This window comes from Chelonoidis abingdonii, chromosome 9 (genome assembly GCF_003597395.2).
Source record: "Chelonoidis abingdonii isolate Lonesome George chromosome 9, CheloAbing_2.0, whole genome shotgun sequence".
NCBI lineage: Eukaryota > Metazoa > Chordata > Testudines > Testudinidae > Chelonoidis > Chelonoidis abingdonii.
In genome coordinates, this window is record NC_133777.1 from 1121710 (window position 1) to 1146502 (window position 24793).

A 24793-nucleotide genomic window follows, 5' to 3' on the forward strand; every position below is an offset into this window, starting at 1 on the left:
TCAAAGCAAATGCTGTTTATTATGACTGTACCTGGGAATCCAGTGCTCTGTACAGTATAAAAAGCTCTAACAGCGCCACTGTGTGGCCAAACTCCACTGTGCCGGGGATAACTAATGCTATGGCATTTCAGTCACCAGCAGCAACAATGACAATCAGGAGTCAAAAATACTTTGATTAAAAATGTGCAAGTTCAGCATCATATAAAACCTGACGCACAACGCTGGATTGGCTGGACACGTTCCACTAATAACAGCACAGGGGGTCCTTTCTCCTCTGCTTCCCAGCACAGAGGGAACAAGGGGAGAGCAGGCCTAAGCAGAGGTTTGTCTAGACACAGACGTACAAAGTGATTTCTCCAGACAAGCTCTCCCCATGGAGCAGCTCAGATGCCTTAGTACTTGAGCCATGTTTCCACTTGTGCAGCAGTGAAATTCTTTACACATTTTTCCCCTTAAGTTTTGAGTGACCAGGAAGGAAACAAGCTTTGCATAGACACAAACCCCCATGCTGCAGGGGGCCCTGCCTGCAAGAGCCCCCTGCAGGATGCTCCCCAGCGTGGAGGCTGCCTCAGGAATCATGGTGAGGCTGAGAAGGCACCGAGGATCCCAGGGTAAGGGGCAAGGACCCAGGCCCTTGCGGTGCTGAGGCTGTGGCAATACCCAACAGGTCTGGCTTATGGATTCAGCCCTGTTTCAAGCCACAGTCGTTCTGTTCTATACCCAGGTGCTCACACCACACCCATCACTGCGAGGTCAGAGCACTGATCCCCAGACACTGCGGACACCAGCATCAAGAGCTGGGAGCAAACAGGGCCCGAATCGGAGAATTGCTTTAAAAGAGGCCAGAGGGCAAAATGGCTCAACAAGCAGGAGAAAGCAGAAATGCTGGTAGGCAAGGAGCATCCAGCCACTGGAGGGATGAATGCTGCAGTAAGGCAAAGAGCAGGAGCATCTGGCTTGCACTCTCTCCTACCAGGTACCCGCAAGGAAAACCGGAGCAGGAGTGGGAGACTGGGCCCCAGGGGAGAGCAGCCAGCATGGAGCCCACCCCGGCTTTCTGGGTGCTGGGCGCCTCCCCCAGCCACACACACACGGTGGAGGGGCTCTCGCTGCCCCTCCCAGGCGGCACCCCACAGGGCTGTGCTAAGACAATGCAGCAATGTCCACGTTCCATCAAAGCAGCAGTTCAGCTCCCAGGCCACAGTTCGGCCTCCGGAAAGCCAGTCACCTCCCCCACTTCGCTGAAGGGCCGCCCGCCCTGCATGAACATTAGCTTGTACCGTAATCGGATGGGGTCCTGGACAGGGGAGAGAGGAACGTTACATGGGCAGGTTACGTGGTCTGCTTCTCTCCACCCCACCTCAGCTAGTGCCAAGGAACTGATGGGTCGTGCAAGGGGAGGGAAACACGCTGAAGCAATGGACACAGCAGTTGTAATGCTACGGGGAGGAGGGAACTGTGCCACAGGCCACCCAAGGGAGTTCCCGGACAGCTGTGCCTGGCCACATTCCCTCTCTGGCTGCAGAGATGGCTGAGGAACCCACAGCCTACCCCATAACCATTAACCACAGAGTCACTCTCCAGGGCCTTGCCAGCATGAAGAACACATCTGGGGTTACCTCATGTTCCAGCAGGAAGAGCCACCAGCGTTCCCATGCCATGTCAGCACCAGGGAGCCCACCAGGTGCCACCACTGCATACAGGCTGCAGCGGGGTAAGGCAGTGAAGAGGTTCAAGCTGCAGCCCACAACAGCCGGCTTCTCCCCCGCCCCACCTTGAGATCACCAAGCTCATCAGCTGGAGTCTCTCCATTCTCACCTGGCTCATCCCCCCCACTGCCCTACAAAAAGCTCCACTGTCATTGCAGCTTCAGATATCACCAATTTCTCACAGGATTCAGAGCTCTGCACTGCCAGGAGAGCTCCCCAGTGCTGCTGCCTTGCTGGCAGAACCCAGATAGCCCTGCCCCTCCTAGCACCAGCTCCACGTACACACATCCAAGGGGAGCGCTTGGCAGAGTCACTGCCACGTACTCTGTGTGGGTTGGCGAGCAGCAGAACCTGGGATATCACAGCTGGAGGGAGCAAAGGGCTGAAGGCAGGAAGCTCAGAACCAGACGCCGGCTGCAACTTTACTCTCATGACCTGCCAGGAGAGAGAGAACACAAGACACATGTTCTAATCTCCACTAGAGATGAGCTGGGAGCACTCAGAGCCCCAGAGCCAATGCTGGGTATGCCACCCATATGTCTTGTCATCAACTACAAGACTTATGCATCATGAGCGAAGAGTAAGTGCTGAGAGGAGCATGCAATGGATCCATACAATGCAAACTACCCTCAGTGTCCTGAAGAAGGAAAGCTTCTAGTATCGCCTTAAAACCCGGGGGGCAGGGGTGTCCTGGTTCTGTGCCTAGGTGCCTGATACTGGCACACAAGCTCAGGACAGAGGCGGTGCACGTGGTCTCTGGAGGGCATGGTCAGTGCAAGGGCCTGGCTGTACGTGGGAGCAAAAAGCTACAGGAGTCCAAGGGCTGGGACATCCCAGTGATACTGGGAGGCAGCAGGATGCAGAGAGAGCCAGGGGACAACAGTAGAGACTCCAGGGGTTTGGCACACGCATAAACCTGGTGAAACTGAGCACAGACCCAGTGTGTCAAACCTCTGAATTCTGTACACGGCTCTGTTCACACAGGTGTATAACATGCCTGGGCTTTCCCCAAGGCCCAGTACAGCGAGGGGGGCCTGCAGAGGCTTTAAGCCAATGCATGCCCCTTCAGTAGGATTTTAATTAAAGGCTTTTAATTGAGCATAGGTACAAAGACAGGATGTGTGGCTTCCTCACAAGGTTATTATCCTCAGTGCTAAGTAATGCACCCAGGCCAGCCCTCAGGCCAGGTCTCCTGCAAAGCAGGGGGCAGGGCTGCATATTAAGCAGCTAGTGAATACATTACCAGAAACTAGCAACTTGGTTACTTTGTTATTTCAAGTGTTCGAGGACACCCCTAAGCCAGAAACGACAATGCTTTTACTCAGGATAATTTTCACAGGTCCCACTCCCACGTTCTCACCTTTGGGACCGCGGCCTGGAACACGATGTCCTTAATTGGCTGAGTGGATGTGCTGAGCATGGAGAGCACCATCACCAGTACATCTGGTCGCCCGGGGGCTAGGTCTCTGGAGAAATGGATCATGACCTTGAAACCATCTTTATCATACACTGTAACTGGAGGGATACTGCCTGTCAAAGACAAAACCGAGAGTCGGGAGCTGCCCCTTCCTTCTGAGAGAGAACAGGAGAGAGCCAGAATGAGGAACAAAGAAAAGGAAACGTTCTCACAAACCATCATCTTCCTCAGTAACATCACAGGTCAGTGCAAAGCCCAAAGATGTCTGTGTGCACCTGTCCTGCTGCTCCTTTGTGACAGAGCACAGGGAACCTGAGATAGCCTAACGTCAGGGCAGGGAGAGCAGCAGCTCCAATTTTACCATCCAGCTGGGACTTCACTGTCCAGGCCCTCCAAAGTCTGCTGGAGTCCTCCACGTAAAAGAGGGAAGGCAGATAAGGAGGTAATGAAGCCTCTGAGTCTACCTTCATAGCTCAAGTAGCAGCAACAGACAGGGCCTTTAACATGACATTGATAAGCTTCAGCTGTACCTTGCTTTGCTGGGCTCAGTATCACAGGGAAAAGAGCAGAGCTCTCCTCAGGGAAGAGAGAGAACCTGCCAATGCACCAGTTAAGGCAAACTCTGGCATAGCCGGTGCCCAGGCCCGGCAGAGAGCTGCTCAGAGCTAGGCGGGGGATGATGCTACCTGTAGGTTTCAAAGCCCACTGTACAGTTCACGTATCTGTATCGTGAGAACAGGAAGTAACCTGGCCATGGATAGGGAGGGCTAAGTACATCTCCAGGGCCAGGCTCACACATGATAAGTACTAGGCAGAGTCATCCTAAAATCTGTCCAGCTGCCCTTCCTTATCCCTTGAGCAATCCCAGCCTTTAATGCCATAAAGAAGCTGAGGTGAGCAGAGCTGGGACACAGAGACCAGTACACTTACTTGGTGTAATTGAAATGAGTGGGACAAAAAGGTTTGCAAAAGCAGCATCACTGGAGGCTGGCTGCGAAGGAGCAGCAGGTTTCAGCTCATAGGCTGGGTCAGAGAACAAAGCGTCTGCAGCTAAGCTGCTCGGAAGGCTTGCAGTGGACAACTGCACTGGTGGTAAGTTCCTGGAAGGAAAAACATTCAGATAATTGACATTAACTGAAGAGATCATTATGGAATCTCATCCTGTCCTCTCCAGCATCTGCCCTGCCCTCAGAATCATCCACCACCTTTAGGGTAAAAAGAACCTACTGTCCGAAGACTTACTGGAGTTGTCAAGTTTGGAGGCAGGTAGGCAGGCAGCACTATGTTACACTGAAGATGCTACTGCTTCAGTGTTCATTAGGCTGAACTTTTGTCTCTGTTGCAGGGAGTAGATTTCGTTACAGGGTGCTGGCAGTGGCTCTCCCTGACTGCTGCAGCCAGACTCCACCACAAACCCTGCTTTCAGTCTTCTGTAACGCTGGAGCAACATTAAAACACGCTCCCGCTCAGCCACAAAGTAAGGAGTTGAGGCAGGAATCACTGTGTGAAATCCCCTGGCCAGGGGTCAGGCTACATCATTACAATGGGCCCTTTGGGCCTTAAACTCGATGAAAAATTAATTTAGCCCGACAGTTGTGACATTTTCTCCAACAGCCTTGGAGAACATGTTGGCAAAATTTGAAGAAAGCTGCTCCAAGTGTTATTTGAGTTACAGTGTTAGAAAAAGACCCAATTTTAAATTGTGTGTGCGCGCGCGCGTGTGTGACCGACAGACCACTGGTCCATCTAGCCCAGTATCCTATCTTCCAACAGCAGCCAGTGCCTAATGCTTCAAAGGAAATGAACAGACCATCCCCGACCATCTTGGCTACTAGCCACTGAGGGACCTGTCTTCTATGAACTTATCTCGTTCTTTTTTGAACTGAGTTATACTTCTGGCCTTCACAACATCCCCTGGCAAGGAGTTCCACAGGTTGACTGTGAGTTGTGGGAAGAAGTACTTCTTTTGTTTGTTCTAAACCTGATGCCTATTCATTTCATTTGCTGACCCCTGGTTTTTGTGTTATGTAAATGACACTTCCTTATTAACTTTTTCCACATCAATCATGAGTTTACAGACCTCTATCATATCTCCCCTTAGGCGTCTCTTTTCCAAGCTGAAAAGTCCCTGTCTTTTTAATTGCTTGCTACTAACCCTTGGGATTGTCCATCAAGTTAGAACGCCTTGAAAACGTGGCGCTGGCTATACCTGAAGACCCGAGCTTGCAATTCAACAAAGCTAGAAATGACAGTTGTATCCAATGATAAGTTACAGTAAGCTGCCAAACAGCTTGCCCTCTACTGGCAGGTTGCAGTTTAACAGATGATAAGGGGTTTCCTGTACTTCAGTGCCAGGACAGAGGACTGCCCTTTTCCAAACCAGTGCTGTACAGTTTGCTTACATTGGAAATGGCCTGGTCACAGGAGGCGGAGACAGCTGCCCTGCCAAATCCTGAGGCACACTCCTCTCTGGTGAGCCGCCCTGCCAGCTATCCCCCAGCACCACGGTTTGATGGGTATCAGCATTTCCGGTTTGATTATATCCATTGAGCCCAGCACTCTGCCAAATAAAGAGGTTCTGATTCACCAAGCAGCTACAGAACACCAGCAGAAGCCACACACGTCCTGCTGAAACAACCCATTTTTAAACACAAGTTGAAGCAGGACAATTATAGACAATATAGTGGCAAGTCCCACCCCAACAACACTGCCACTCTCAGACTAGGGCTGGGGGATACATGCCTCCCTAGCCTGCCGTCCTGGTGGCTCTTCATCCACAGATACCTACAAACCCCAGGAGTGTCCCTTGACCTCCTGTGTTACACGGCATAGGGAGCACATTGCACAGCCTTTTGCTATAGAAACAGGGGCCTTTATACCTAAGCTGAAGGAGAATCTCCCTTAGCTGTCTACAGTATTGGGGCTCAGAGCATCTTCTAATCTCTCCAACCCTTGTAGGAAGATCAGAGCACATGTCGATCTGATTCTGTCCAGTAGGATTAAGTGGTGCTCATACCAAATCAACCCTCCCGGTGGCTGGACTTCCATAAATATTGATCAGCACATTATTTCCAGCCTCTCACTGGAGGAATGGGGGACAGCCATTATTGTTTGTAACTCTATGCCCCAAAATGCGCGTGGGGGGGGGAGAAATGAAACCTGCAACTAATGCATGTTGGGGCAGGCTAGGTCAGCAGAAAACTCTAGATTGTACATGGAGGACTATGCTACCAGGCCAGAGGACCACTCACCTGTACTGAGCTGAAATCAGGTGACAGTCTCTGTCCAACAGGGGAATCATTGAGACCTACAGTAGGTAACCAAAGCACAGACCAATCAGAGCAGGCAGGGCACTCCCATTTGCCAGGCACCTATGAGGTCTAATCGCAGAGCAGGACTGTGCTTGGACTCCCTGAAAACTCCCAGCATTTGCCCTGGCTCAGAGGGCTCTGGCAGGGTCATGACAAACATTAAAAAGAAAGCTAGTGAATCTGCAATATACACCGTCATTCCTAAGGATCAAGGACAACCCCATCCCTGTGCCCCAAGGACGGACCTAATGACATTAGCTCCTCGTCGAGCAGGCAGGCAGAGGTGCTCCTGTGCTGAGCGGCGGCTGTTGTGTTCACGCCCTGCTGCGTGAGAGACTCGAACATGGAACCCAGCTCGGAGAAGTCGATCAGTGTGTAGCTCTTCGTACTGCCCCGCGGGGACTGAGGTGCTTTGGGAGTGAGAGAAAGCGTTAAAGAGCTGCCACCCAGCCATTCTGACCCAGGCACTAGCTCAGTGATGGTCTGACTTTTTGTACTGGTGACCCCTTTCACATAGAAGGCCTCTGAGTGTGATTCCCCCCATATCAATTAAAAACGGAGGTAAATTTAATTTAATGGGGGCTCAGGGCTGTCAGTCACATGGCGCTAACAGCTCACGATCCCCGTAACCAACCTGTGACCCCCTGAGGGGTCACGACCCTCTGTTTGAGAATCCTTGCTAGCTGATCCACAATGAGAGGGGAGCGCTTTCCTAAACATTTTTGTTGAAAATCCTATGGCTGGAAAAATCCTAGAAAATCTCAACTGGACCAGCATTTTCTTAGGAGCTCAAGGCCTCTTTCAGCTCTTAGGCTCCATCAATACTGGGCTTTGAACTGTATCTGAAAGCAGGATTTGAACATGGTTAAAAGCATGGCTCAGGTTAGCATGCTTTCACAAGGGACCGGACTGGCCAGGGAAGACGGAGCAAAGCTTATTTCAAACTCTTCTCAAGAGCCAGGCATGAGCCACTGACATTCTTGAGTGCAGTTAACCAGCTGTGTTAACACCGCTCCCCCTATGTGCAGTCTGTCTCATTGTCGAGAACTGAAATAAGTGGCCTGTGCAGCACTGTAACAAGACTGCGAGAATGGGGGGCCACATGGTGCTACTCTACAGTCAGCTGTCTTTTCACAGGCCGGGCCCAGCTGTTTAAGGGTGTCTTGCAAAAGATTTTGTAAGAATTGGGATTGGGCCCTTTTCTGCTTCTTTCTGGCATAGAAGGAAACCTAAAAGGGTTTCCTGATTGTTTTATACCTTAGAAATCTCAGGAACATCAAGTCGAGTTCTCCCTGGTTTTGCTGGAGGACTCTGAGCAGGTTATTTGCGTACTCTCACCTTAACAGAAGGATAGCTCTTTAACAAACACTTCCTTTCTCCTGGGTTAGTCTTTGATGTTAAAGAGATATTAGCAAACCAAACTCTGTCCGAGTCTAACTAGCGATCCTTTCCCCTCTCAAGGACTCAGCCTTCACTCTCTAGGCAATGGTGATGTCACCATCTGACTATGTCTCCAGCCATCACGGAGTCTGCCAACCTGGAATTTCTACTGTAACACACACAACGTTTTAAGCCACTTGGATACAGCAGAAAGATGCAGAAGGATTTTTTTTCCCCTTTGCAGGTATCCTTAGTAAATACACAAAGAGCTAGAGTAGCTACCTACCCACACACCTGCTTAACCTGAGGCAAAGGGGAGGCCTAATATAGCCACACTCCAGTAACCTCCCTGTCCCCCAGCAGACTCACTAAAAGGCTTGGCAGTGGGAACCCCAGGTGCTGTTCTGTGCATTTCAGGGCCTTCCCCACATTTGGTCTCCAAGCCCCAACCCTCCTTCCTACCGAGCCCCATTCAGACACCATAAACCAGCCAGGAAGCAGGTTCCTTTGCAGCTGTGGGGGACCCTGTGGGATCCTTTCTACCTGAGGCATCAGTGGAGCTGGTCACCGAACTCCTCCTGCCCTGGTCATGGCCCACTACAACCTGCCTGTACAAGCCGAGCGCCTGGGTGAGTTTGTCATTAGCCTGGAGAATCTCTGCTGTGGAAATAGGAAGAGAAACGAATTATTAATATTCTAACGGGAGGGTAATGGAGTGCCACATTCTGCATTGGTCATGACAGAGCCAGAGTCTGCGTCTGGGAACTTGCCATACACTGGGCAAAGCCCAGCTGGCCACTCGCCTTTTGTTGTAGGGGTTGAGGATAAGTCCATTTAATACCAGCTTCTCTCTCAGACTGACCTATGTGTATCTAGCTGAGATGCTGTGATGTGACACACATGCCCTGTGAGCCCTGCCTAGAGGCTGCAGCCTGGAGCTGGGATTCTCAGCTTTGCCACTGGTTAAAACAAACAAAAGGAAGTATTTTTTCACACAATGCACAGTCAACGTGTGGAACTCCTTGCCAGAGGATGTTGTGAAGGCCAAGACCATAACAGGGTTCAAAAAAGAACTAGATAAATTCATGGAGGATAGGTCCATCAATGGCTATTAATCAGGCTGGGCAGGGATGGTGTCCCTGGCCTCTGTTTGCCAGAAGCTGGGAATGAGCAACAGGGGACATGTTCCCTTAAACTGCCACTTTCTTTGTTACTATTTGATTTGCTTAGATCTGAGCCTGACTGAAGTGCTGGGTGCGTGGGACACACTGCCTGCGTCTGAGACATGGGGGCAGGGAGTCAGGATATCCTTAGGTGGGAAGGTAGAGTCCTGATGGACGGAGCCAAGGACCTACTCTCCTCCTGACTCCAGCGGGCGCTATCACCACGACCCAAAACGAAGGTGAGAGACATTAAATGGAACCCCCAAGATGGAGATGGCTCTTGGTTAGATCCTGTCCTCAAAAGCACAGGGAGTTTGGGGATCTTGATCTATTTGCTGGGCGGGGGGGGGGAGGGAATAGTTTATACTTCACCAAAATCGCAGCCTTTGGTGTGTTTGCTCCCATGCTCAGGGGGCTGACCAGCAGGGGCTGGTGCGGCAGGTGAGGAAGGAGGTGCATTGCCAAAGCTGGGGGGCTCTGCAGTGCAACAGCAGGGATGCTGCTGGTTAGGAAGGGGTAGGCCAGGTCAGTAACGTCAGGAGAGCCACACAGACTCTGCTTGCACTAATAACCAGAGTTCAGACAGTAGGATGGGGAGCAAAGGAGGTGAGGAAAGAACAGCAACAGTATATTTTGTTACATACCCAAAGCCTCATCATCATCAGTAGTCTCGCTGGCAAGGCGGAAGAGCAGTGCTCTGAGCTTCTCACAGCGTTCAAACAGGCTCTGGAGAAGAGAACAAGAGTCAGGCTATTTGTTTGTCAGATCTCAGGTCCTCAGAACCCCGACCCAGTCTCTGGGGCTGCAGAGGCACACTACAAAAACCACAGAGGAAAGGAAGTTAGCTATACAGGCAGCCCTAGTAAAATGCAACCAAGCTTTCTGCTCAGTTTCAGACGGTGGCTTTGTCGACGCCAGAGAAGATAGTTCAGCTACTGACTGCCCCCATTCAAATGTGCAATAAGTAAGGCTATGATTTAGTCACGGGTATTTTTAGTAAAAGTCACGGACAGGTCATGGGCAATAACCAAAAATTCTTGGCCTGTGACCTGTCTGTGACTTTTACTAAAAACACCCCTAGCCAAATCTTAGGTGCTGGGGGAGTGGGGGTGCTCCAGTGGATACTGCAGCTCTGGGCGAGGGGAAGGGGAATGCTCCAGTGGTCACCACTGCTGCTGGTGGCCTGGGATCCTGCCACCCCCCCTGCTGCTGTGGGGGGAAAATGTGCTGGGGCCCTGCTGCTGCTGCTCCGGGTGAGGAGTGCACTGGGGCCCTGCTGCTGCTGCTGGGAGGAAAAGGGAGCTTCACTGCTGCAGCCCCAGGACCAGCTGCCTGGGGCTGCCCAAGCAGTGACCGATGCGGCTGGCTCCGGGACCACCCCAGCTGCTCGGGCGGTCCTGGGATAAGCTGCACCAGCCACTGGAGAAGTCCTGGAGGTCCCGGAAAGTCATGAAATCCATGATTTCCATGAAAGACTTGCAGCCTTAGCAGTAAGTCCCAGGTGCAGAGACTGACATGGTAAATTTCCCATCCGACCTCCCAACTAGCCTCACCCCTTTTACACACACAGATGGGTCTTGCAGGACAGATTGCACTACGCAACGTTGTCCAACTTAAAAGAGATGGAATCCAGGAGTTTGTGGATTTATCTTTGAATTCAATGTATAGTAAAAGCATCATGGCCACTAAAACTGGCACTCACCAAAGGAAGCAAATGTGCAATTTGTAACTCTCCTCCCAACAGCAGCACCATGCCCAGCATTTCCACTCTGAGGACAGCCCTCACTGCAGTCTGAAAGTGCCCCACCACCCACCACCCCAACACAATGTCTCATTGGGTTGCTCTCAGCCAAGGGAAGAGATCTTTCCACTTACCGTAAATTCAATCCCCTGAAGGGTTTTGCTTTTGGAATATGTTTGTAGTGTTGGTGGATACTTGGGGGCCATGAGCTGGCTCAGATGTTTCTTTAACTTAGAACTATTTACACTCAGAAGTGAAATCGATGTGGCCAATGGGCCAAGAGAGGAAGACTGCAGAGACAACAGCAAGAGCTGGGGAGCTCACAGCCATCTCCAGCTTTCAGCATATCCAGTCAGGTCTTGTAGTATCTGGCTAACCACACCTGGCCTGGAGGGAATTCCCTGGGATTTACCCCACCCGGAGGGAGGGGGATCTACCTCCTGCCAGTCACAACACTCACAAGTACAGATTAACAGGCAGCTCTGCCCCCAGTTCTCACATCCCGTCACTGCTAGACACCACCAGTGATACCAAATCAATGAGCCTCCAGGCAGGAGGAATCATTCACCTGCAGAATCTGTAGGTCAGATTTAGATAACTCCTGCCTCTTGTAGCTGGTCAGCATTTCACCCAGAAGTTTAACACTGCTGTGAACCTCAGCAATTGCATTCAGTCTTTTGGACACTTTGGCAGATTTTTCTTGTTCCTTTGAGACAAAATAAAACACAGGGCAAAGGGGATGAAATCCCTGATTTAGCCAATGACTTCCTAACACATTACGCTGATAGCTTGGACTTCCTCAATATCCCATTGCCTGGCCAGTAATTTCTACTTGTATTCCATAAAACAGAGAACCATGCTAGATGCTGTGGGTGAAATTCACCCCGTCAGAGTGCAGCACAAAGCTTGCGCCTCCCTGACGTGCCAAGGGTTGAGCCAGACTCCCCAGAACTCATGGGCCTTGTTCTGGTCCTCTGCATGGGGCGAATTTCATCCCAGCTGCCCCAGTTTGTGCTACACAGTCTTCAAACTCTCCTCTCTGTTAAAGCTAAACAAGTTGTTTTCTGACCAGACAAACCCCTGAGCTGCCAATGGCAAGTCGAGCCAAGCTCTGCCTCATTGTGAGCAGAGGCAGACATTACGCACACAGTGCTTCAGAGGGTCACTGTAAAACCAGACTGTGAAACTGCCACCCCTCCCCCCCCCGCCTCTCCCCACACCTGTCAGCAGCAGCTTCTTTGACACAGGGAGCTGTGAGCTTCTCAGGGTGCCTACCTCTTTAATCATGCTCTTGATCAGCCTGTTGGCTGCCTGCAGGTCCTCAGGGTGGTTGCTCTTTAGAAGTCTTGCTAAGAGCTGTTGAGTGGAGACCATTAGAAGATAGACAGCGTGAGCAACAGCCCCAGGCACCAAAATGCAGCCACTCACCAAATAAATGCAGATGTGTCCAGGGCCCTACTGCCATAGCTGGGATATAGGCCTACAGACATGTGGACTCAAGTCTCACAATCTGGTCAGGGTCACACTGCTGCCTCACAGGCTGCCAGCCTCACTGAGCTTGTATTGCTGCCTGCACACGTCAGCAAGAGGACAGAAGGAAACTATGGTCAACAGTGCATATGGAAAACAGGTGACAAATACAAGCCAGATGTTTAGAAAAATGAATACTGGTTCTGACACAGACCCTCTCTGGGGCATAGGGCAAGTCACATAATTCTCGGTGCCTTTTTCCTCGTCTCCAAACAGAGATAATGATACTCACCTGTCTGACTAGGGGGTGATAGGGTTATTTATTAGATAGCACATTTCATGCTGCACAAAGGCTAAGTATTAGCATTATTCTTAGGAGATCTTCTCCCTGGAATTGTAAAGGCCCAAAATACGACCACACGCACTTTCCTGACAATACAACGTAGCCAGAGGAGGACACAGATTTGAAAATCTGAGAGTTACCTTGGATTTCTCTTCATCAACATCAAAAATAGAATTCTTTGGTCTCGGAGAAGGAGGTGGTAAAATTTTGTCTTCTAGGAGTTTGGGGTCTTGTTTTATGATTCCTGAAATGAAAGAGAGGGAGAGAGAGATTCTACCAGCACCCATGCAGCTTTGCACAGTGTTCAGCCGGTTACCGGACCCTGCTGACCTCTACCACATCTGGCAACTCAGTGCCCCAACACGATTTTAAGGAATGAGGGGAAGCAGCAACCAGTGGGCTTAGCATGTACCCCAAAAGCAGGTACATGCTAAGAGAAGAAGCACACGACTCACCCAGCTGTCTGAGACCAAGCGAAAGGGTCGGGGAGGTTTTCAGGATACGAAGACGGGGGAATGAGAAATAAAAGCTTGGTGGTTTTCCTAGAGGGGAATCTGTGGCTCCATCTCCCAGAAAGGGCTCTGGTCTCCATTAGTTCAGAGTTAGGCAGGTCAGAAATCCTTTCTGAGCCTGCTTAGCCCTGCAGGGTCATCTCCCAGAGCCATAAAACACAGGCAGCTCACTGCCATGAACACACAGCAGAGGTAGCCTCAGTTTCTGTGAAATTCTCCTTCACTCCCTCCTAGACACATGCGTGACAGGCTGATGTCATCAGACATCACCAGTGTGGTGCTCTGCTCTGTTTAATGTTGATAACAGTCAGACGCATATGAGTTCCCTCTGTGTGCTGCCCCAACTCTGCAGATCAGTGGCACAGCAGACCCCAAGAGAACCCCCTGTGACCACAGACTCCAATAATGTATGAAGGCACCTGGCCAGGTTTATTGTCAAACGAAGCCCAGTAATAGTTCTCTCTAGACTCTACTCTACAGAACATACTACGAATATGTGCCTCTGACAATGGACCCGGCTCAGTCAGTGGCAGGATTCTCCACTGCCCCCTAGGCCAGACAAAGACAACTCTTCTGGGGTACATTTTTATACAAAGGTACAAATGAGTTACATATCACTCCTGACATACAGAGGTACAACCCCTCTACGTGTCAGGGTGCCGCCTCTCACTTCATACATGTTGGTTTGAACAAAACAACTCTATCCATCATATTACCCTCCTGCCCCTCTCTTTAGGATGGGTCAGCCTGCTCCTTGTTATCTATGTGGAATGTGCTAATACCAGAATGTTCTGGAACCATTCTGGCACGTTTATGTTACTAGTGTTTAGTACCTTTTAGGTATGTGTATATTTGTAACATCAGCCCTCTCCCTGCCAGTTTCTGTGAGCAGGGCCTGCCTCTGGCTCACAGCTTAACTTTGCTTTATGTTAGCAAAGTCCTGACTATTACTTTAGTTCAAGTCTTAGGCCTCATACCAGGCCTCTGATACAAGGGCTTATGTTTCAGGGCCTCATCTTACCTGCTGCGTGCAGGAGACATTGCAGCCAGTCACACGCAAGGCTGCTGATTGGTTTTGTGAAGATCTGTGCTGTCCAGCCAACTGACTGATCTACTGTCCACCTGACCTCTGCAGGCCACCAATCTGACACCTCTAGGTCCTGCCTAGTGCAGGCTTCCCAACAAATCTAAACCCTCCCCATCAAACGCTAGCCCTGGCCTCTGAATAAATACTCTTACAAGTCAGGATTTGACAAAGAGTCCATGCAAGCTTGGTATAAACAGCCCGTCTGGGCAGCTACTATATCAGCTACTATATCCATCAGTGCCAGCCCTGCACTGGGACAGACAATCCCAAGCTTCCAGCTGCTCACATTTCCATCTGAAATAGGCTTTGGTTGCCACTGGCAAATCTGGGTTATTCTTATTCAGTTCCTCTCTTCTTCCCATTGCAGCTCTGTGGACAGACACCTTGTCTGCGCTATGCTTCCTACCCATCTAATAAGGCAGCACTTTCTTTACCCCTGCCTAGTCTTGCAGCACGTTTTATACTAACCTACTTCTCTCTAGCCCTACCAAATAGCTAACAGTTGTGGGTTCTCCGATTCCAGCCACCCCAATCCTTGGGCATTTCCACACCCTCCTCATCTCATTAATATACAAGCTTTCCTCTGACTGTGTTGTAGTTCACTGAAAGAGAGCCAGGGTATCTAGCACATGACACAATCACACAAACGGCTTCACAACAGGACAGCATTTTAATGTGCCTGTCAAGCGTACAAAAGATGTTTGTTGCCAGAGCACAGGACCAACCAGTAGCCAAATATTTACAACTAAAGCAGAAGTTTCTTGTAGCAGGAGACAGGGCCAGATTTACAGACCTGTCTAGACACAATGGTATTTAGGAAGATATTTATTTAGGATGGTATTCAGCTATGGAGGAAGGATGGGCATGGATATGGCACTAGCCTAATATTTGGGAGACAAGAACTTCACTTAGATTCCTGCTGTGCCACAGACTTCCTGTGTGCCCCTGGGCAAGTCATTTAACCTCTCCACGCCTCAGTTTCCGATCTGTACAATGGGCATAACAGCCCTGCATTGCCTCCCAGGAGTGCTGTGAAGATAAACACATTAAAAGACTTTGAGGTGCTTTAAGATCGATTGATGAAAAGTTGTTAGGTAAGAGTTAGGGGTTTATCATTATTATTCTAAGCTTGCAGGTAGGCACCTAACAGGATTTAACTTCCTGATGTGCTTTTATTGATCCCACTAGTTGTTTATTGGCATCTTTAAACGTCTAAATCTCTTTATAAATCTGTCCCTTAAACCTTCATCTTGTACAAATAATCATGTATGGAAAAGTCAAATCACATGGGATGAGCTTTAAAACAATTACTCAGCTATTCACGGTTTGAATCCACATGACTGATGTGACAAAAGGAAACTGAAATAACCAAACTAAACCTTGTTTCTTCAGCATCTGATAAGCGTCCCGGATTTTAACTTCCTGAGGAAACCAAACCGTCCAACTGAACATTATTTCTACAACTCTCGATTTGACCTTTTCTGTAGACCAGGTTCCAAGATACTGAAAACAAAAAAGTAAGTGATTACAACCAGCAAGTTACTGTCAGACAGGAGTCAGGGATACGGCCCAGAACGTTCATGCTGAAAGACTGGGGTGAAAATGGGTTCTCAATGCATTATTCAGAGTGCTGTCAACTGTACAACTTACAGAAGACACAATTCCACATACAATTACAGTACTATATGTGTAAGTGCTATATTATTAAATGTGTAGAATTTTATATAAATAATCTATCACTACAAAAATGATGGCACATTCAGTGCTGCTTTGGTCAGGTTTTATCAAATCCAGGATCGATATAAAGTATTCTTTTTCATTCGTTTTTAATTACACTGAAAATAGTTTCCTGCTTGGATTTAAACATCCCCCTTCAGCATTATAACCTAGCCAGAGCAGAACTGGTCTGGGCCAAAGCCAGAGCGAAAAAACTGAAAAGTGACCATAAACAAAAGTGAAACTGCACAGTATGGTTTCAGTGCCCAAGTTATATCTTTCTAGACACTTGTCGGCCCCGATCACCATAGTATCCAAACACCTTGTTGAAAAAAACGGAAAATCAACCAGGATGAATGGTGAAAGGTAAATGTGAGTTTTAAAATTCTTTTAGTTTTAATAATATCAGACATTACTATGAACCCAGAGACAGATACCTGGTGATTAAAATATAAGGCTTGATTCTTCATGACTTTACCACAGCTCTGAACTGGTGCAGCACCACTAAAACCAGATTTTCCTAAATCCAAATTCAACAGAAGCATTTGCTTTAACCTATTTGGTTTTTAACTACAATGAAAACAGCTTCATTAGATTTAACCAATGGAGGTTGTCCTCTGCCACAGAGTTGGGGTAATGCAGAGCAAACCAAGCCCATGATATTTAACCTGACATTGTCCCTCTAATTATTAAATAAATTACCAGACTGAGAAAAAGGTCCCAGTTTCACTAGTTGATCCAAAGAACGGAGAGAACTGAGGTGATGATCATGCACAGTGAGCGATGTAAATTGCTCTCAGTTTCCCACTATTACAGGAGGTGTCAATGCACTGGAGAGCTTATTCTCCCTGCACATTGAACTTTAGCATTTCAAGCTAAAATTCCTATTCCTAGCAGTTACTTTTCCCAGGAGATGTGGAGACGATACCCAGGAAGCTGAAGGGAGCAGAGTGTAGCGCAAACCCCAGAAAGTGAGATGAGCAGCAGAGATAGCACGCTGCAGAACTCAAATTAGGTCCCTGCAATCTCTCACTTGAAGCAAGTCAGGGCAGAGTCTCCAGGTGCCTACTGGGAGTTCACAGCTCCCTATCTGGGCTTTCGGGATGTTCCCAGGGAGAGGGACCCGTGGGGCTCTCATGGGCTTGTGCTGTATATAGGCACTGAAGACAAAAGCCTTAGAACAGTTCCAAAGGCTGGAATTTGAAGAGAGAGCGGAAGGCAGGGGAAGAGCCTATGATACAAGGCCAAAACATGGCCCGTGACCCACTTCTCCCATTGCCTCCCTCTTACGGTGTGGGACAAAGGGTCCAGCCTGGCAAAGGGCAAGCTGGGGAATGACAATGGCTCTTCTAGGGTCACTGATACATTGCAGTGGACTTCAGAGCAGTAAAAAGGTTGGGGAACAGACAACCAGAAATAAACCAGACAACCAGGAATAAAATCTACTGAATTTACCAACAGTTACTACCACGGGCCCTGGGCCCTGGCACACCAAGCACCTTCCTCACACTGGACTTCTCATGGCGCCCACCAAGTTGTTCAATGCTTTTAGATTTCACCCCAACTCTGTACCTATCTCCCTTCCCCCTTTGAATTCAAAAGAGACGTTTCAGTTATTATCCTGGTTGCTGGGAAATTCATGGCCTGTCCCCTGCCATTCATTGTCCCAGGAAAGCACAGCAGAACAGTCACACTCAGTGCCTATGTGGAATTGGTATGAAGTTCACATTTTCTCATCTGAGATTAAAAGTGCACTTTGCCTGCTAGACCAGGGTGACTGGGCACATACCTTCGGAGACAGCACTTTTATCAGTTCATTCAGAAATCTGAATTTTGCCACTTCGTTGTGAAACCTTTCGCCACAGTTATTCACACATGTCTCCAGCACCTGGGAGGAGGGGGGAAAGCATGAGACATAAAACAAACTTACCAGGCAATTTTAAAACCTCTTCCATCAAGACAAAGATATAAGAACCTGTTAGCAGCACAGACACAGATACAGCACAGTCCCCTAGGTGAAACTGCCAATTAAGCAACATGAGTCATTTTTACCTAAATCCATCACTCATTTTCACCCGTTTAAAATGAATGAGCAAGAGCAAACTGGCAGCGCTTCATAGGTATAAATACAGACATTGACAATGGCTAAGACGTTTCCTGTCATAATCACCACACACAACATTCAGGCCATAAGCTTCAGGGACTGAGTGACAAAGGGAGCTGACGTGTGATGGCTTCTACCTTCCAGGAGCCAGCCTCCTTATCTGCGCTTGGCCACCGGTAGGAAAGAGGGCGGGGCCTCAGTCTAGTCCCTATCAGGCATTTGTTCACACGAGAAAAGCAAAAGACATTCTGGCAGAACCAGAAATCTCCGCTCAAGAGGTGCCCAGGAGTGGAACAGCTAGGGGTGCTGTAAATCAGGAAAAACGGGTGGGAGGAGCTGGGACAGATCAGATAGTAATTTGGGAAATTATATTTGATATGAAGGGGATTATTGAGGCACATGGAATCACTGGGATGATGGGAATCATACGGCTGAGAATGCACAAGAAATCCTGGTGACCATGACGAGTGACAGGAACAAAGTTACAAATCTGAACGCAGTGAAGGGTTAAAAGGGAGAGAGACTAATTTTTTTTTAAAAGAGGCAGATACAAAAATCTACCACAAGAAGTACATTTCCAGCTTATCCCAGACCATGTCTGTGTGCTGATGAAATCACTCACTGTTAAGGCATGAAGCGCTTCCATCTCCTGAGGCGACTGTATCTTATGTGCTAGCAGCCTGGGTGCAATGGATGGGCTAGGGAGAAGAAGCAGCAAGTCAGATCAAACAGGAAGTTTCAAGAAAAGCAAACACTGCTACTTTTCCTGCAAAGAGAAAGGCAGTTACCACATTCACAGATACACCACATCACAGCAACCCTCCCCTGGCACAATGCTGGGGTCATACACACAAGAAGTAAAGAGATTAATGCAGGCAAGGAAGCGAGAACTGTCCCACAAGTGCTGATTACAGCTGCTCTAAGAGCAGTCCCCTAGAATGGAAAAGGGGGGAGGGAGAGGGCCTTGTACTCTTTGCAGAAGCATCACATCAACTGGGTCACTCAGCATTTAGCAGAAGTCCTCCACTTTGCTGTTCATCACGGCTGGCCCTTTGTCTCAAAGTCTCCCACAGCAGGAATATTCATTAGGCAACAAGTGCAAGTTCTATAGACAGAAATTATGTGCATCTGCTCAACAGAAATGCTACCTCAGGGACCTTTATCAGCCCTTTAATTTAATCTGCACATATGCTTTGTTGCATATGTCTGAGACAATCCCATGAGCTGCAGGGGTGGGGAAAGCCCTGATGGAGACCTCATCTCCCAGACAACAGCAGCTAAAGCCACATCAATAGCTAAAGATGCTCAGGTCTTCTCTGCAACACAGCCCCGAAGAAATCAGCATCCCACTCATAGCACAGAGATTCTGAACGAGTGGGATCTGACCACCTTTGAGACTGTGAAGTGGAGAAGGTGCAGTCTCATGCTAAATGAAAAGTCCTTTCCTCAAGATCTGCCATGTTACCACAATGTCGCAATAAGCTGGCCACTCTTTATCTACCCACTTCTTGCACAGGCATCTCCAGGAGTCACAGTAATTAGCCACTCCCTGCCATTCCTCCTAAGGTCTTACAAAACTGCAATTTACAGATTATCCTTCCCCCTTTCAGGTCAGATGCACAGCGCAGGGAGAACACAAAGAGCCCTTCTGTCCAGCTTACCCTTCTGGGTCTGCGTTCACTTGGTCACAGAACCGCTGGATACATTCCCAGTTTTCTTCAGGGATGCTTGGGTCCGTGGCTTTATCTTACAGGGAAGAGACAAAAAGATCATCTCAGTGTGAAATGCACACAAGTGACTGATTGATGACACAGTTCCAAATACATTCTTCCCCACTGCAATTCCTCCAGGCTCCATACTCACTCCCACTGCATTGCACCAGCTGCTCCAGGACTGTTATCAAACAGGCAGAGCTGCTGATTAATACAGGGCCGGACTCCCAGTGTTAAGAGTACAGTATCACTGAGACTAACACATTAACTATAAGGCAGGTGTTAAAGCCCTGGCAGGAAGTAGTGGGGGCTATTAAACTCCCAGAGGTGTTGGACAGGCTTCTGCCCCCTACCTAGGGCCCGTCTATGGACAGTTACATTACGTACAGCTACGTGCCGATAGGGCAGTCTAGGCACCTTCCAAGTTCATCCAGACTGTTCTCCTTTCTCTCTTTGCCTGATTCCCCCTGGTGTGAGTGGATGCCACCTCACAGATGTCAACTGGGTCACACCTGCTTACACCAGTGATCAATCTGGTCCCATTGTTTAGGGGAATGTGACAACAGCTGGATTCCAGCTGCCCCACAATTTCTGGGAGATGAAGTTTTGCTTTAATTAAATTTCCAAAATTCAGTGCAACAGATATGAACCAAAGATAGGATAGATGTCTAGGCTGAGGAACATTCTCTGGCTAATCACGATACCATCCTCTGCATTTGTCCCAGAAACACTAGATTGTACACTCAGCTCAATGGCCCTTCTCTTCCTGTAATGCAGCAACTTTTGAAAACCGCATCTGATGACTTAAAACATTTCAGAGAACACTCAAGTATCAATGGGCAAAACCCTATAAATTCTGGTGAAAATCTGAAAACCAGAAAAGCCTGATTTCCACTCAGCAAACTGTTTTGATTTCCTCCGGATCCAGGCGTGAAGCAGTGACCTCAGGGTTAGGTTTAGGGCTAAGGCCCCAGCCTCCTCTGCCTGCAGCAAAACACAGGTATTCCATGAGCCTGATTCTAGTGGACAGCAGGCTGCTGAAAGCCTCTTGCATTCCTCCACCAGGCAGGCCCGTTGCCCCTACTCCAATCAGACCCAGGGCCGGCTTCAGGGTTTGGCCACCCCAAGCGCTAAAAATAATTTTAAAAATAAAATAAATAAATAAATAAAAAGCTGCGATTGGCGGCACTTCGGCAGCAGCTCTACCGCCACCGCGTCTTTCTTCAGCGGCAATTCTGTGGCAGGTCATTCCCTCCGAGAGGGACCCACCGCTGAATTGCCACCGAAGAGCTGGCCGCCCCTCTCCACTGGCCGCCCCAAGCACCTGCTTGCTGCGCTGGTGCCTGGAGCCAGCCCTGGTCAGACCACCCTCTGGGGCCAAGCCAGGCATACAGCTCAGCCTACATAAACTTGGTTTGAGCATTGGGCTTCTAAACCCAGGGTTGTGAGTTCACTCCTTGAGGGGGCTACTTAGGGATCTGAGGCAAAAATCAGTACTTGGTCCTGCTAGTGAAGGCAGGGGGCTGGACTCTATGACCTTTCAGGGTCCTTTCCAGCTCTATGAGATAGGTATATCTCCACATATAAACAACCAAGTGTGAGACCTTTTCATTTGTTACATCTCCTCCCAATCTTTCCAGTGCAGACTGCTCACTGCTACACTTTGCAGGGCTCATGGGTGACTCAGGTTTCTGGGGATGTGTGTGAAAACAAAATGGCTTAAGATGACCAAGCAAACACACATTGCCCCTTCATTACAGCAGCAGTCCCAGGGAGCCTGGTATTTGCAGAGTGGCCTTGCTAAATGCCTTAGCACAAGGCTGCATTTTACAACCTGAAACTTGGTAAGTGAGACAAGCAATACATGCAGAAGAGCACAGCCTCTGGGTAACACCACTGTGACTATACTTTGATTAATAGTTGCTTGAACAAAACTTACACCCATAGGTCTCACTCTAGCAGCAGTTTAAAATGCCAGCCTTTCACCTCCAAGGTCTGTGATAGGTGTTACAGGAAAACTTAGGACAGCTTTGAAAACTAGCCCCACAGACAACTAAAGGAATTTTAAAATCAAATATTCAGCTGTAGCTGCTGTTTGACTGTCTGCTGTGACTTGGGCTGTGCAGCAGTTTGCACCTCATTCTAAGCTATCCAAAAGCCCAAAATTGATACATCATTAGCTTACTATTTCCCCCTGGGTCCTAGTATTTAATTCCTCGCCCAGGTAGAAAGTTCAGGGAAAGTCTGAGAAGCCTTTTCCCATTACTGAGCTGTTCCCTGGTCACCATGAACGGAAAAAAACAAGAGGAGGAGCTACTTCCTCATTCTGCTCTGGGCAGCCTGCTCAGATGGTCTCTGCCTGAGCAGTTACTTGCTGTTTGGAAACAGTGACCCTTTCAGGGAGCGCTGCACTCGGCGCCTAGCTGAGGGCTAGTCTACACTACCATTAGCGTAGCGTCTAGTGAAGACGCTCTGTGCTGACAGGAGAGCACTCTCCCCATCGGCGTAATTACTCCACCTCCATGAGAGGCAGAACCTTGGCAACGGACAGCGTCTCCCGGCAATGTAGCGCTGGTGTGAACAGCACTTAGATCACTGTAACATGTGTTGCTGAGGGAATGTTTTTTTCACACCCTGTGCAACGTAAGATACATCGACGTAAGCGGTAACGTAGACAAGCGCTGAGACTGTACCTGCTCTCCCAGAACGACACACTAGAGAGAATGCGGCTATTTGCCTCCTGCTATGGAGATGAGCAAAGAGGGAGCGAACTAGGCTAACTTCATCCCACCATAACTCCAGTGAAGCCAAAGGGGTTTACCAAGGAGTGACTGACTGTCAGGGCCTGCTCCTCAGGAGGAGGCTCTGCCCAGCCCCTCCTTGATGAGACTACTTGGAGCTCCACTCGCGACCATGAACCCCCTTTGCCAAGCCCATTTTGCCCAGGCCTCCCGCTCCTGGCCCGCAGCAAGGGACATGGGGACAACAGAAAACCAGGTGGACGACCAATTTTGTATGCACCCAGTCCGTCTGTCCGACCCCCCCACTCCCCGGAGCAGCCGGTCCGTCTGTCCAGCCCGCCCACTCCCCAGGGCCCCTGGCCCATCTGTCCGACCCCCCCTACTCCCCGGGGCGCCGTCAGTTGTGTCGACCCCCACTCCCGGGCAGGCTTTCCATCTGTCCACCCCCCCAGTCCCTAAGCCACAGTCCGTCTGTCCCACCGAATTCTCGGCGTCGTGCCGGTCTGTCTGTCCGGACCCACCGACTCCCGAGGGCGAACGGTCCGTCTGTTCGACCCCCCCACCCCCTGCCCCTGGTCCGTTTCTGTGCCGACCCCCATCCGAGCCCCTGGTCGTCTGTTCTGACCCCCCCCCACTCCGAGGGCTGCGTCCGTCTGTCTGACCCCCCCACTCCCCGGGGCAGCGTCCATCTGTCCACCCCCCCACGTCCCTAAGGCACCAGTCCGTCTGTCCCACGATTCTCGGACGTGTGGCCCGCGTCTGTTGTCCGCACCCACCGGACTCCCCGGAGCCCCGGTCTGTCTGTCGCCCCCCCACTCCCGGGGCGCCGGCCGCTACTCACGGAGCCGCGCTTCCAGCGGCCTAGGCCCGCCTGCCAGGAAGCTCTACCTGCCCCAGGCCCCGCCGACTGACGCACCGCGGCGCGACAGGGGAGCGGGCACTGCGGCCGGGGCCCTCCGAAGCCCCGTCCAGGCCCCTTGCTCACCCGCAGCCGCAGGCGCTCCGCTCCCGCCCGGGCCGAGATGCGCGGGGTGCAGCCCCCTCGGGGTGCGGCCCGGCGCCTCCTGGGGCGGCCCGGCAAGGGGCTGTCAGGGCTCCCAGGGCGGGGACTGGGAGCGGGGGTCCCGCAGGAGACCCGGCCCTGCAGGGAGCAAGAGCAGCACCTCGCTCCGGAGAGCGCCTTGTGCAGAATGGGAGACGCCCTCGCCCCTCATCTCTGGCACTCAGGTGCCGTCTGTTAAGTACAGGCCCCCACTGCAGGGCTTATCTCGGTCCACCCTGGCCAGCATCTGCTGGGAGCTGCACTCTCCACAGGCAGGACCGGCTTTAAGCCAACTCCCCAGAATCGGGGACCCTGCCGAAGAGAGCCCCGCGCCCGTGCCTAAAGCGGCCCCGCTCCGGGGGTCTTCGGCAGCCTTTCAGCGGCGGGGGGTCCTTCGGTGAAGCAGAAAACCTGGAGCAGATGCCCCGCCGCCACCTATTCTAATCAGGCCCCACAGGTCATAAAGCCGGCCCTGGCCAAAGGCTCCAGCCGCACATGGGCTAAGGTCTGCACTTCTGCCATCCTGCGATTACAGCAGGGAGGCACAAGGCAATTTGCAACACCCCCCAATCTAAGGATTTGCAAACCACAAGTAAAACATCTGTCAACGACAGCACACACAGCCCACCTTCCCCAGCAGAGAGCCCCACACTTTGAACGTGGAACATTCCCAACCGTCTCGACTTCATGAGCCCCCTTTCCTGACATGACTAAAAGTGTGCTTCTCCCAAGGCTTAATACGGAACATATAGCTCAGATCTGAGCTTATTTTTGGAACATGTTTGAGTGGCCATCAGTTCTCTAAGGAGCAAGTGTTAAATCTGTGGGATACACCCAACCTTGTTCCAGACTGCATGTCACTATATTCAATTTGTCGCACTTACGTTTGTGTTGACTTCAGAACAAAATGGTGCCCATCATTATTTACCCACAAGTAAACTCGCATATGTTTAAAATGCAACACTTGGACACTGAGGGGGAAGCACACAGTAGCTTGATGTTCCCTAGAAAGCACCTATCCATGATAATCCAATACGTCCAGGGAGAAAGCTACTGCCTACACTTCTGAAAACACCTGATTAACAAGAATCCCCAGAGCCTTCTGGCCTCATCATCCAGTATCATACTCAAATTTAAACATTTTGCAGATCAAATTTAAAATCACGACTTCAAGCAGTATTTTTGTATAGTCTCTTACACAACACAATATGCATTCTCACTCGGATCGCTCAATTCCCAACCTATCCCATGGTTTATAGAGAACTTACTACACGTAAAACCAAGCAGGGACAATGTACAGTTCTTGAAAGACCTGGACACTTCCCCACCTCAAATGCACTCCAAC

The 24793-nt window shown here is 50.0% G+C and overlaps 1 protein-coding gene across 6 annotated transcripts; it reads right to left on the reverse strand.

Moving 5' to 3' along the window:
* Positions 1–24785, reverse strand: GGA2 (golgi associated, gamma adaptin ear containing, ARF binding protein 2). Of its 6 annotated transcripts, none has more exons than XM_032766226.2 (17): positions 24717–24780; positions 19615–19699; positions 18576–18651; positions 17639–17737; positions 15513–15636; positions 12675–12778; positions 11997–12077; positions 11290–11427; positions 9625–9706; positions 8361–8477; positions 6683–6847; positions 6378–6433; positions 5529–5686; positions 4057–4226; positions 3070–3239; positions 1992–2144; positions 1–1297 (listed from the first exon to the last, which is right to left on the reverse strand). In XM_032766226.2, exons 3-17 carry the CDS (start codon positions 18597–18599, stop codon positions 1187–1189), a joined length of 1752 nt encoding a protein of 583 aa, XP_032622117.1. In that variant the 5' UTR covers positions 18600–18651; positions 19615–19699; positions 24717–24780; the 3' UTR covers positions 1–1186. The 6 variants fall into 6 exon arrangements, with proteins under 6 accessions (XP_032622117.1, XP_032622118.1, XP_074925206.1 ...); XM_032766227.2 differs by having other exon boundaries at positions 2034–2144; positions 24717–24778; XM_075069105.1 differs by adding an exon at positions 12150–12291 and having other exon boundaries at positions 1205–2144; positions 24717–24782.
* Positions 24786–24793: the final 8 nt, after the last annotated feature.

What these genes read in the sequence shown, in the direction of transcription:
- GGA2 (XM_032766225.2), bottom strand. Translation starts at nt 18,599, where the DNA reads ATGGAAGCGCTTCATGCCTTAACA. An exon ending in CAGCTCCACTGATGCCTCAG is followed by an intron (nt 6,848 to 8,360) that starts GTAGAAAGGATC and finishes TCACTCCCAAAG; the next exon opens with CACCTCAGTCCCCGCGGGGC. An exon ending in GTGACCAGGCCATTTCCAAT is followed by an intron (nt 4,227 to 5,528) that starts GTAAGCAAACTG and finishes TTTTCCTTCCAG; the next exon opens with GAACTTACCACCAGTGCAGT.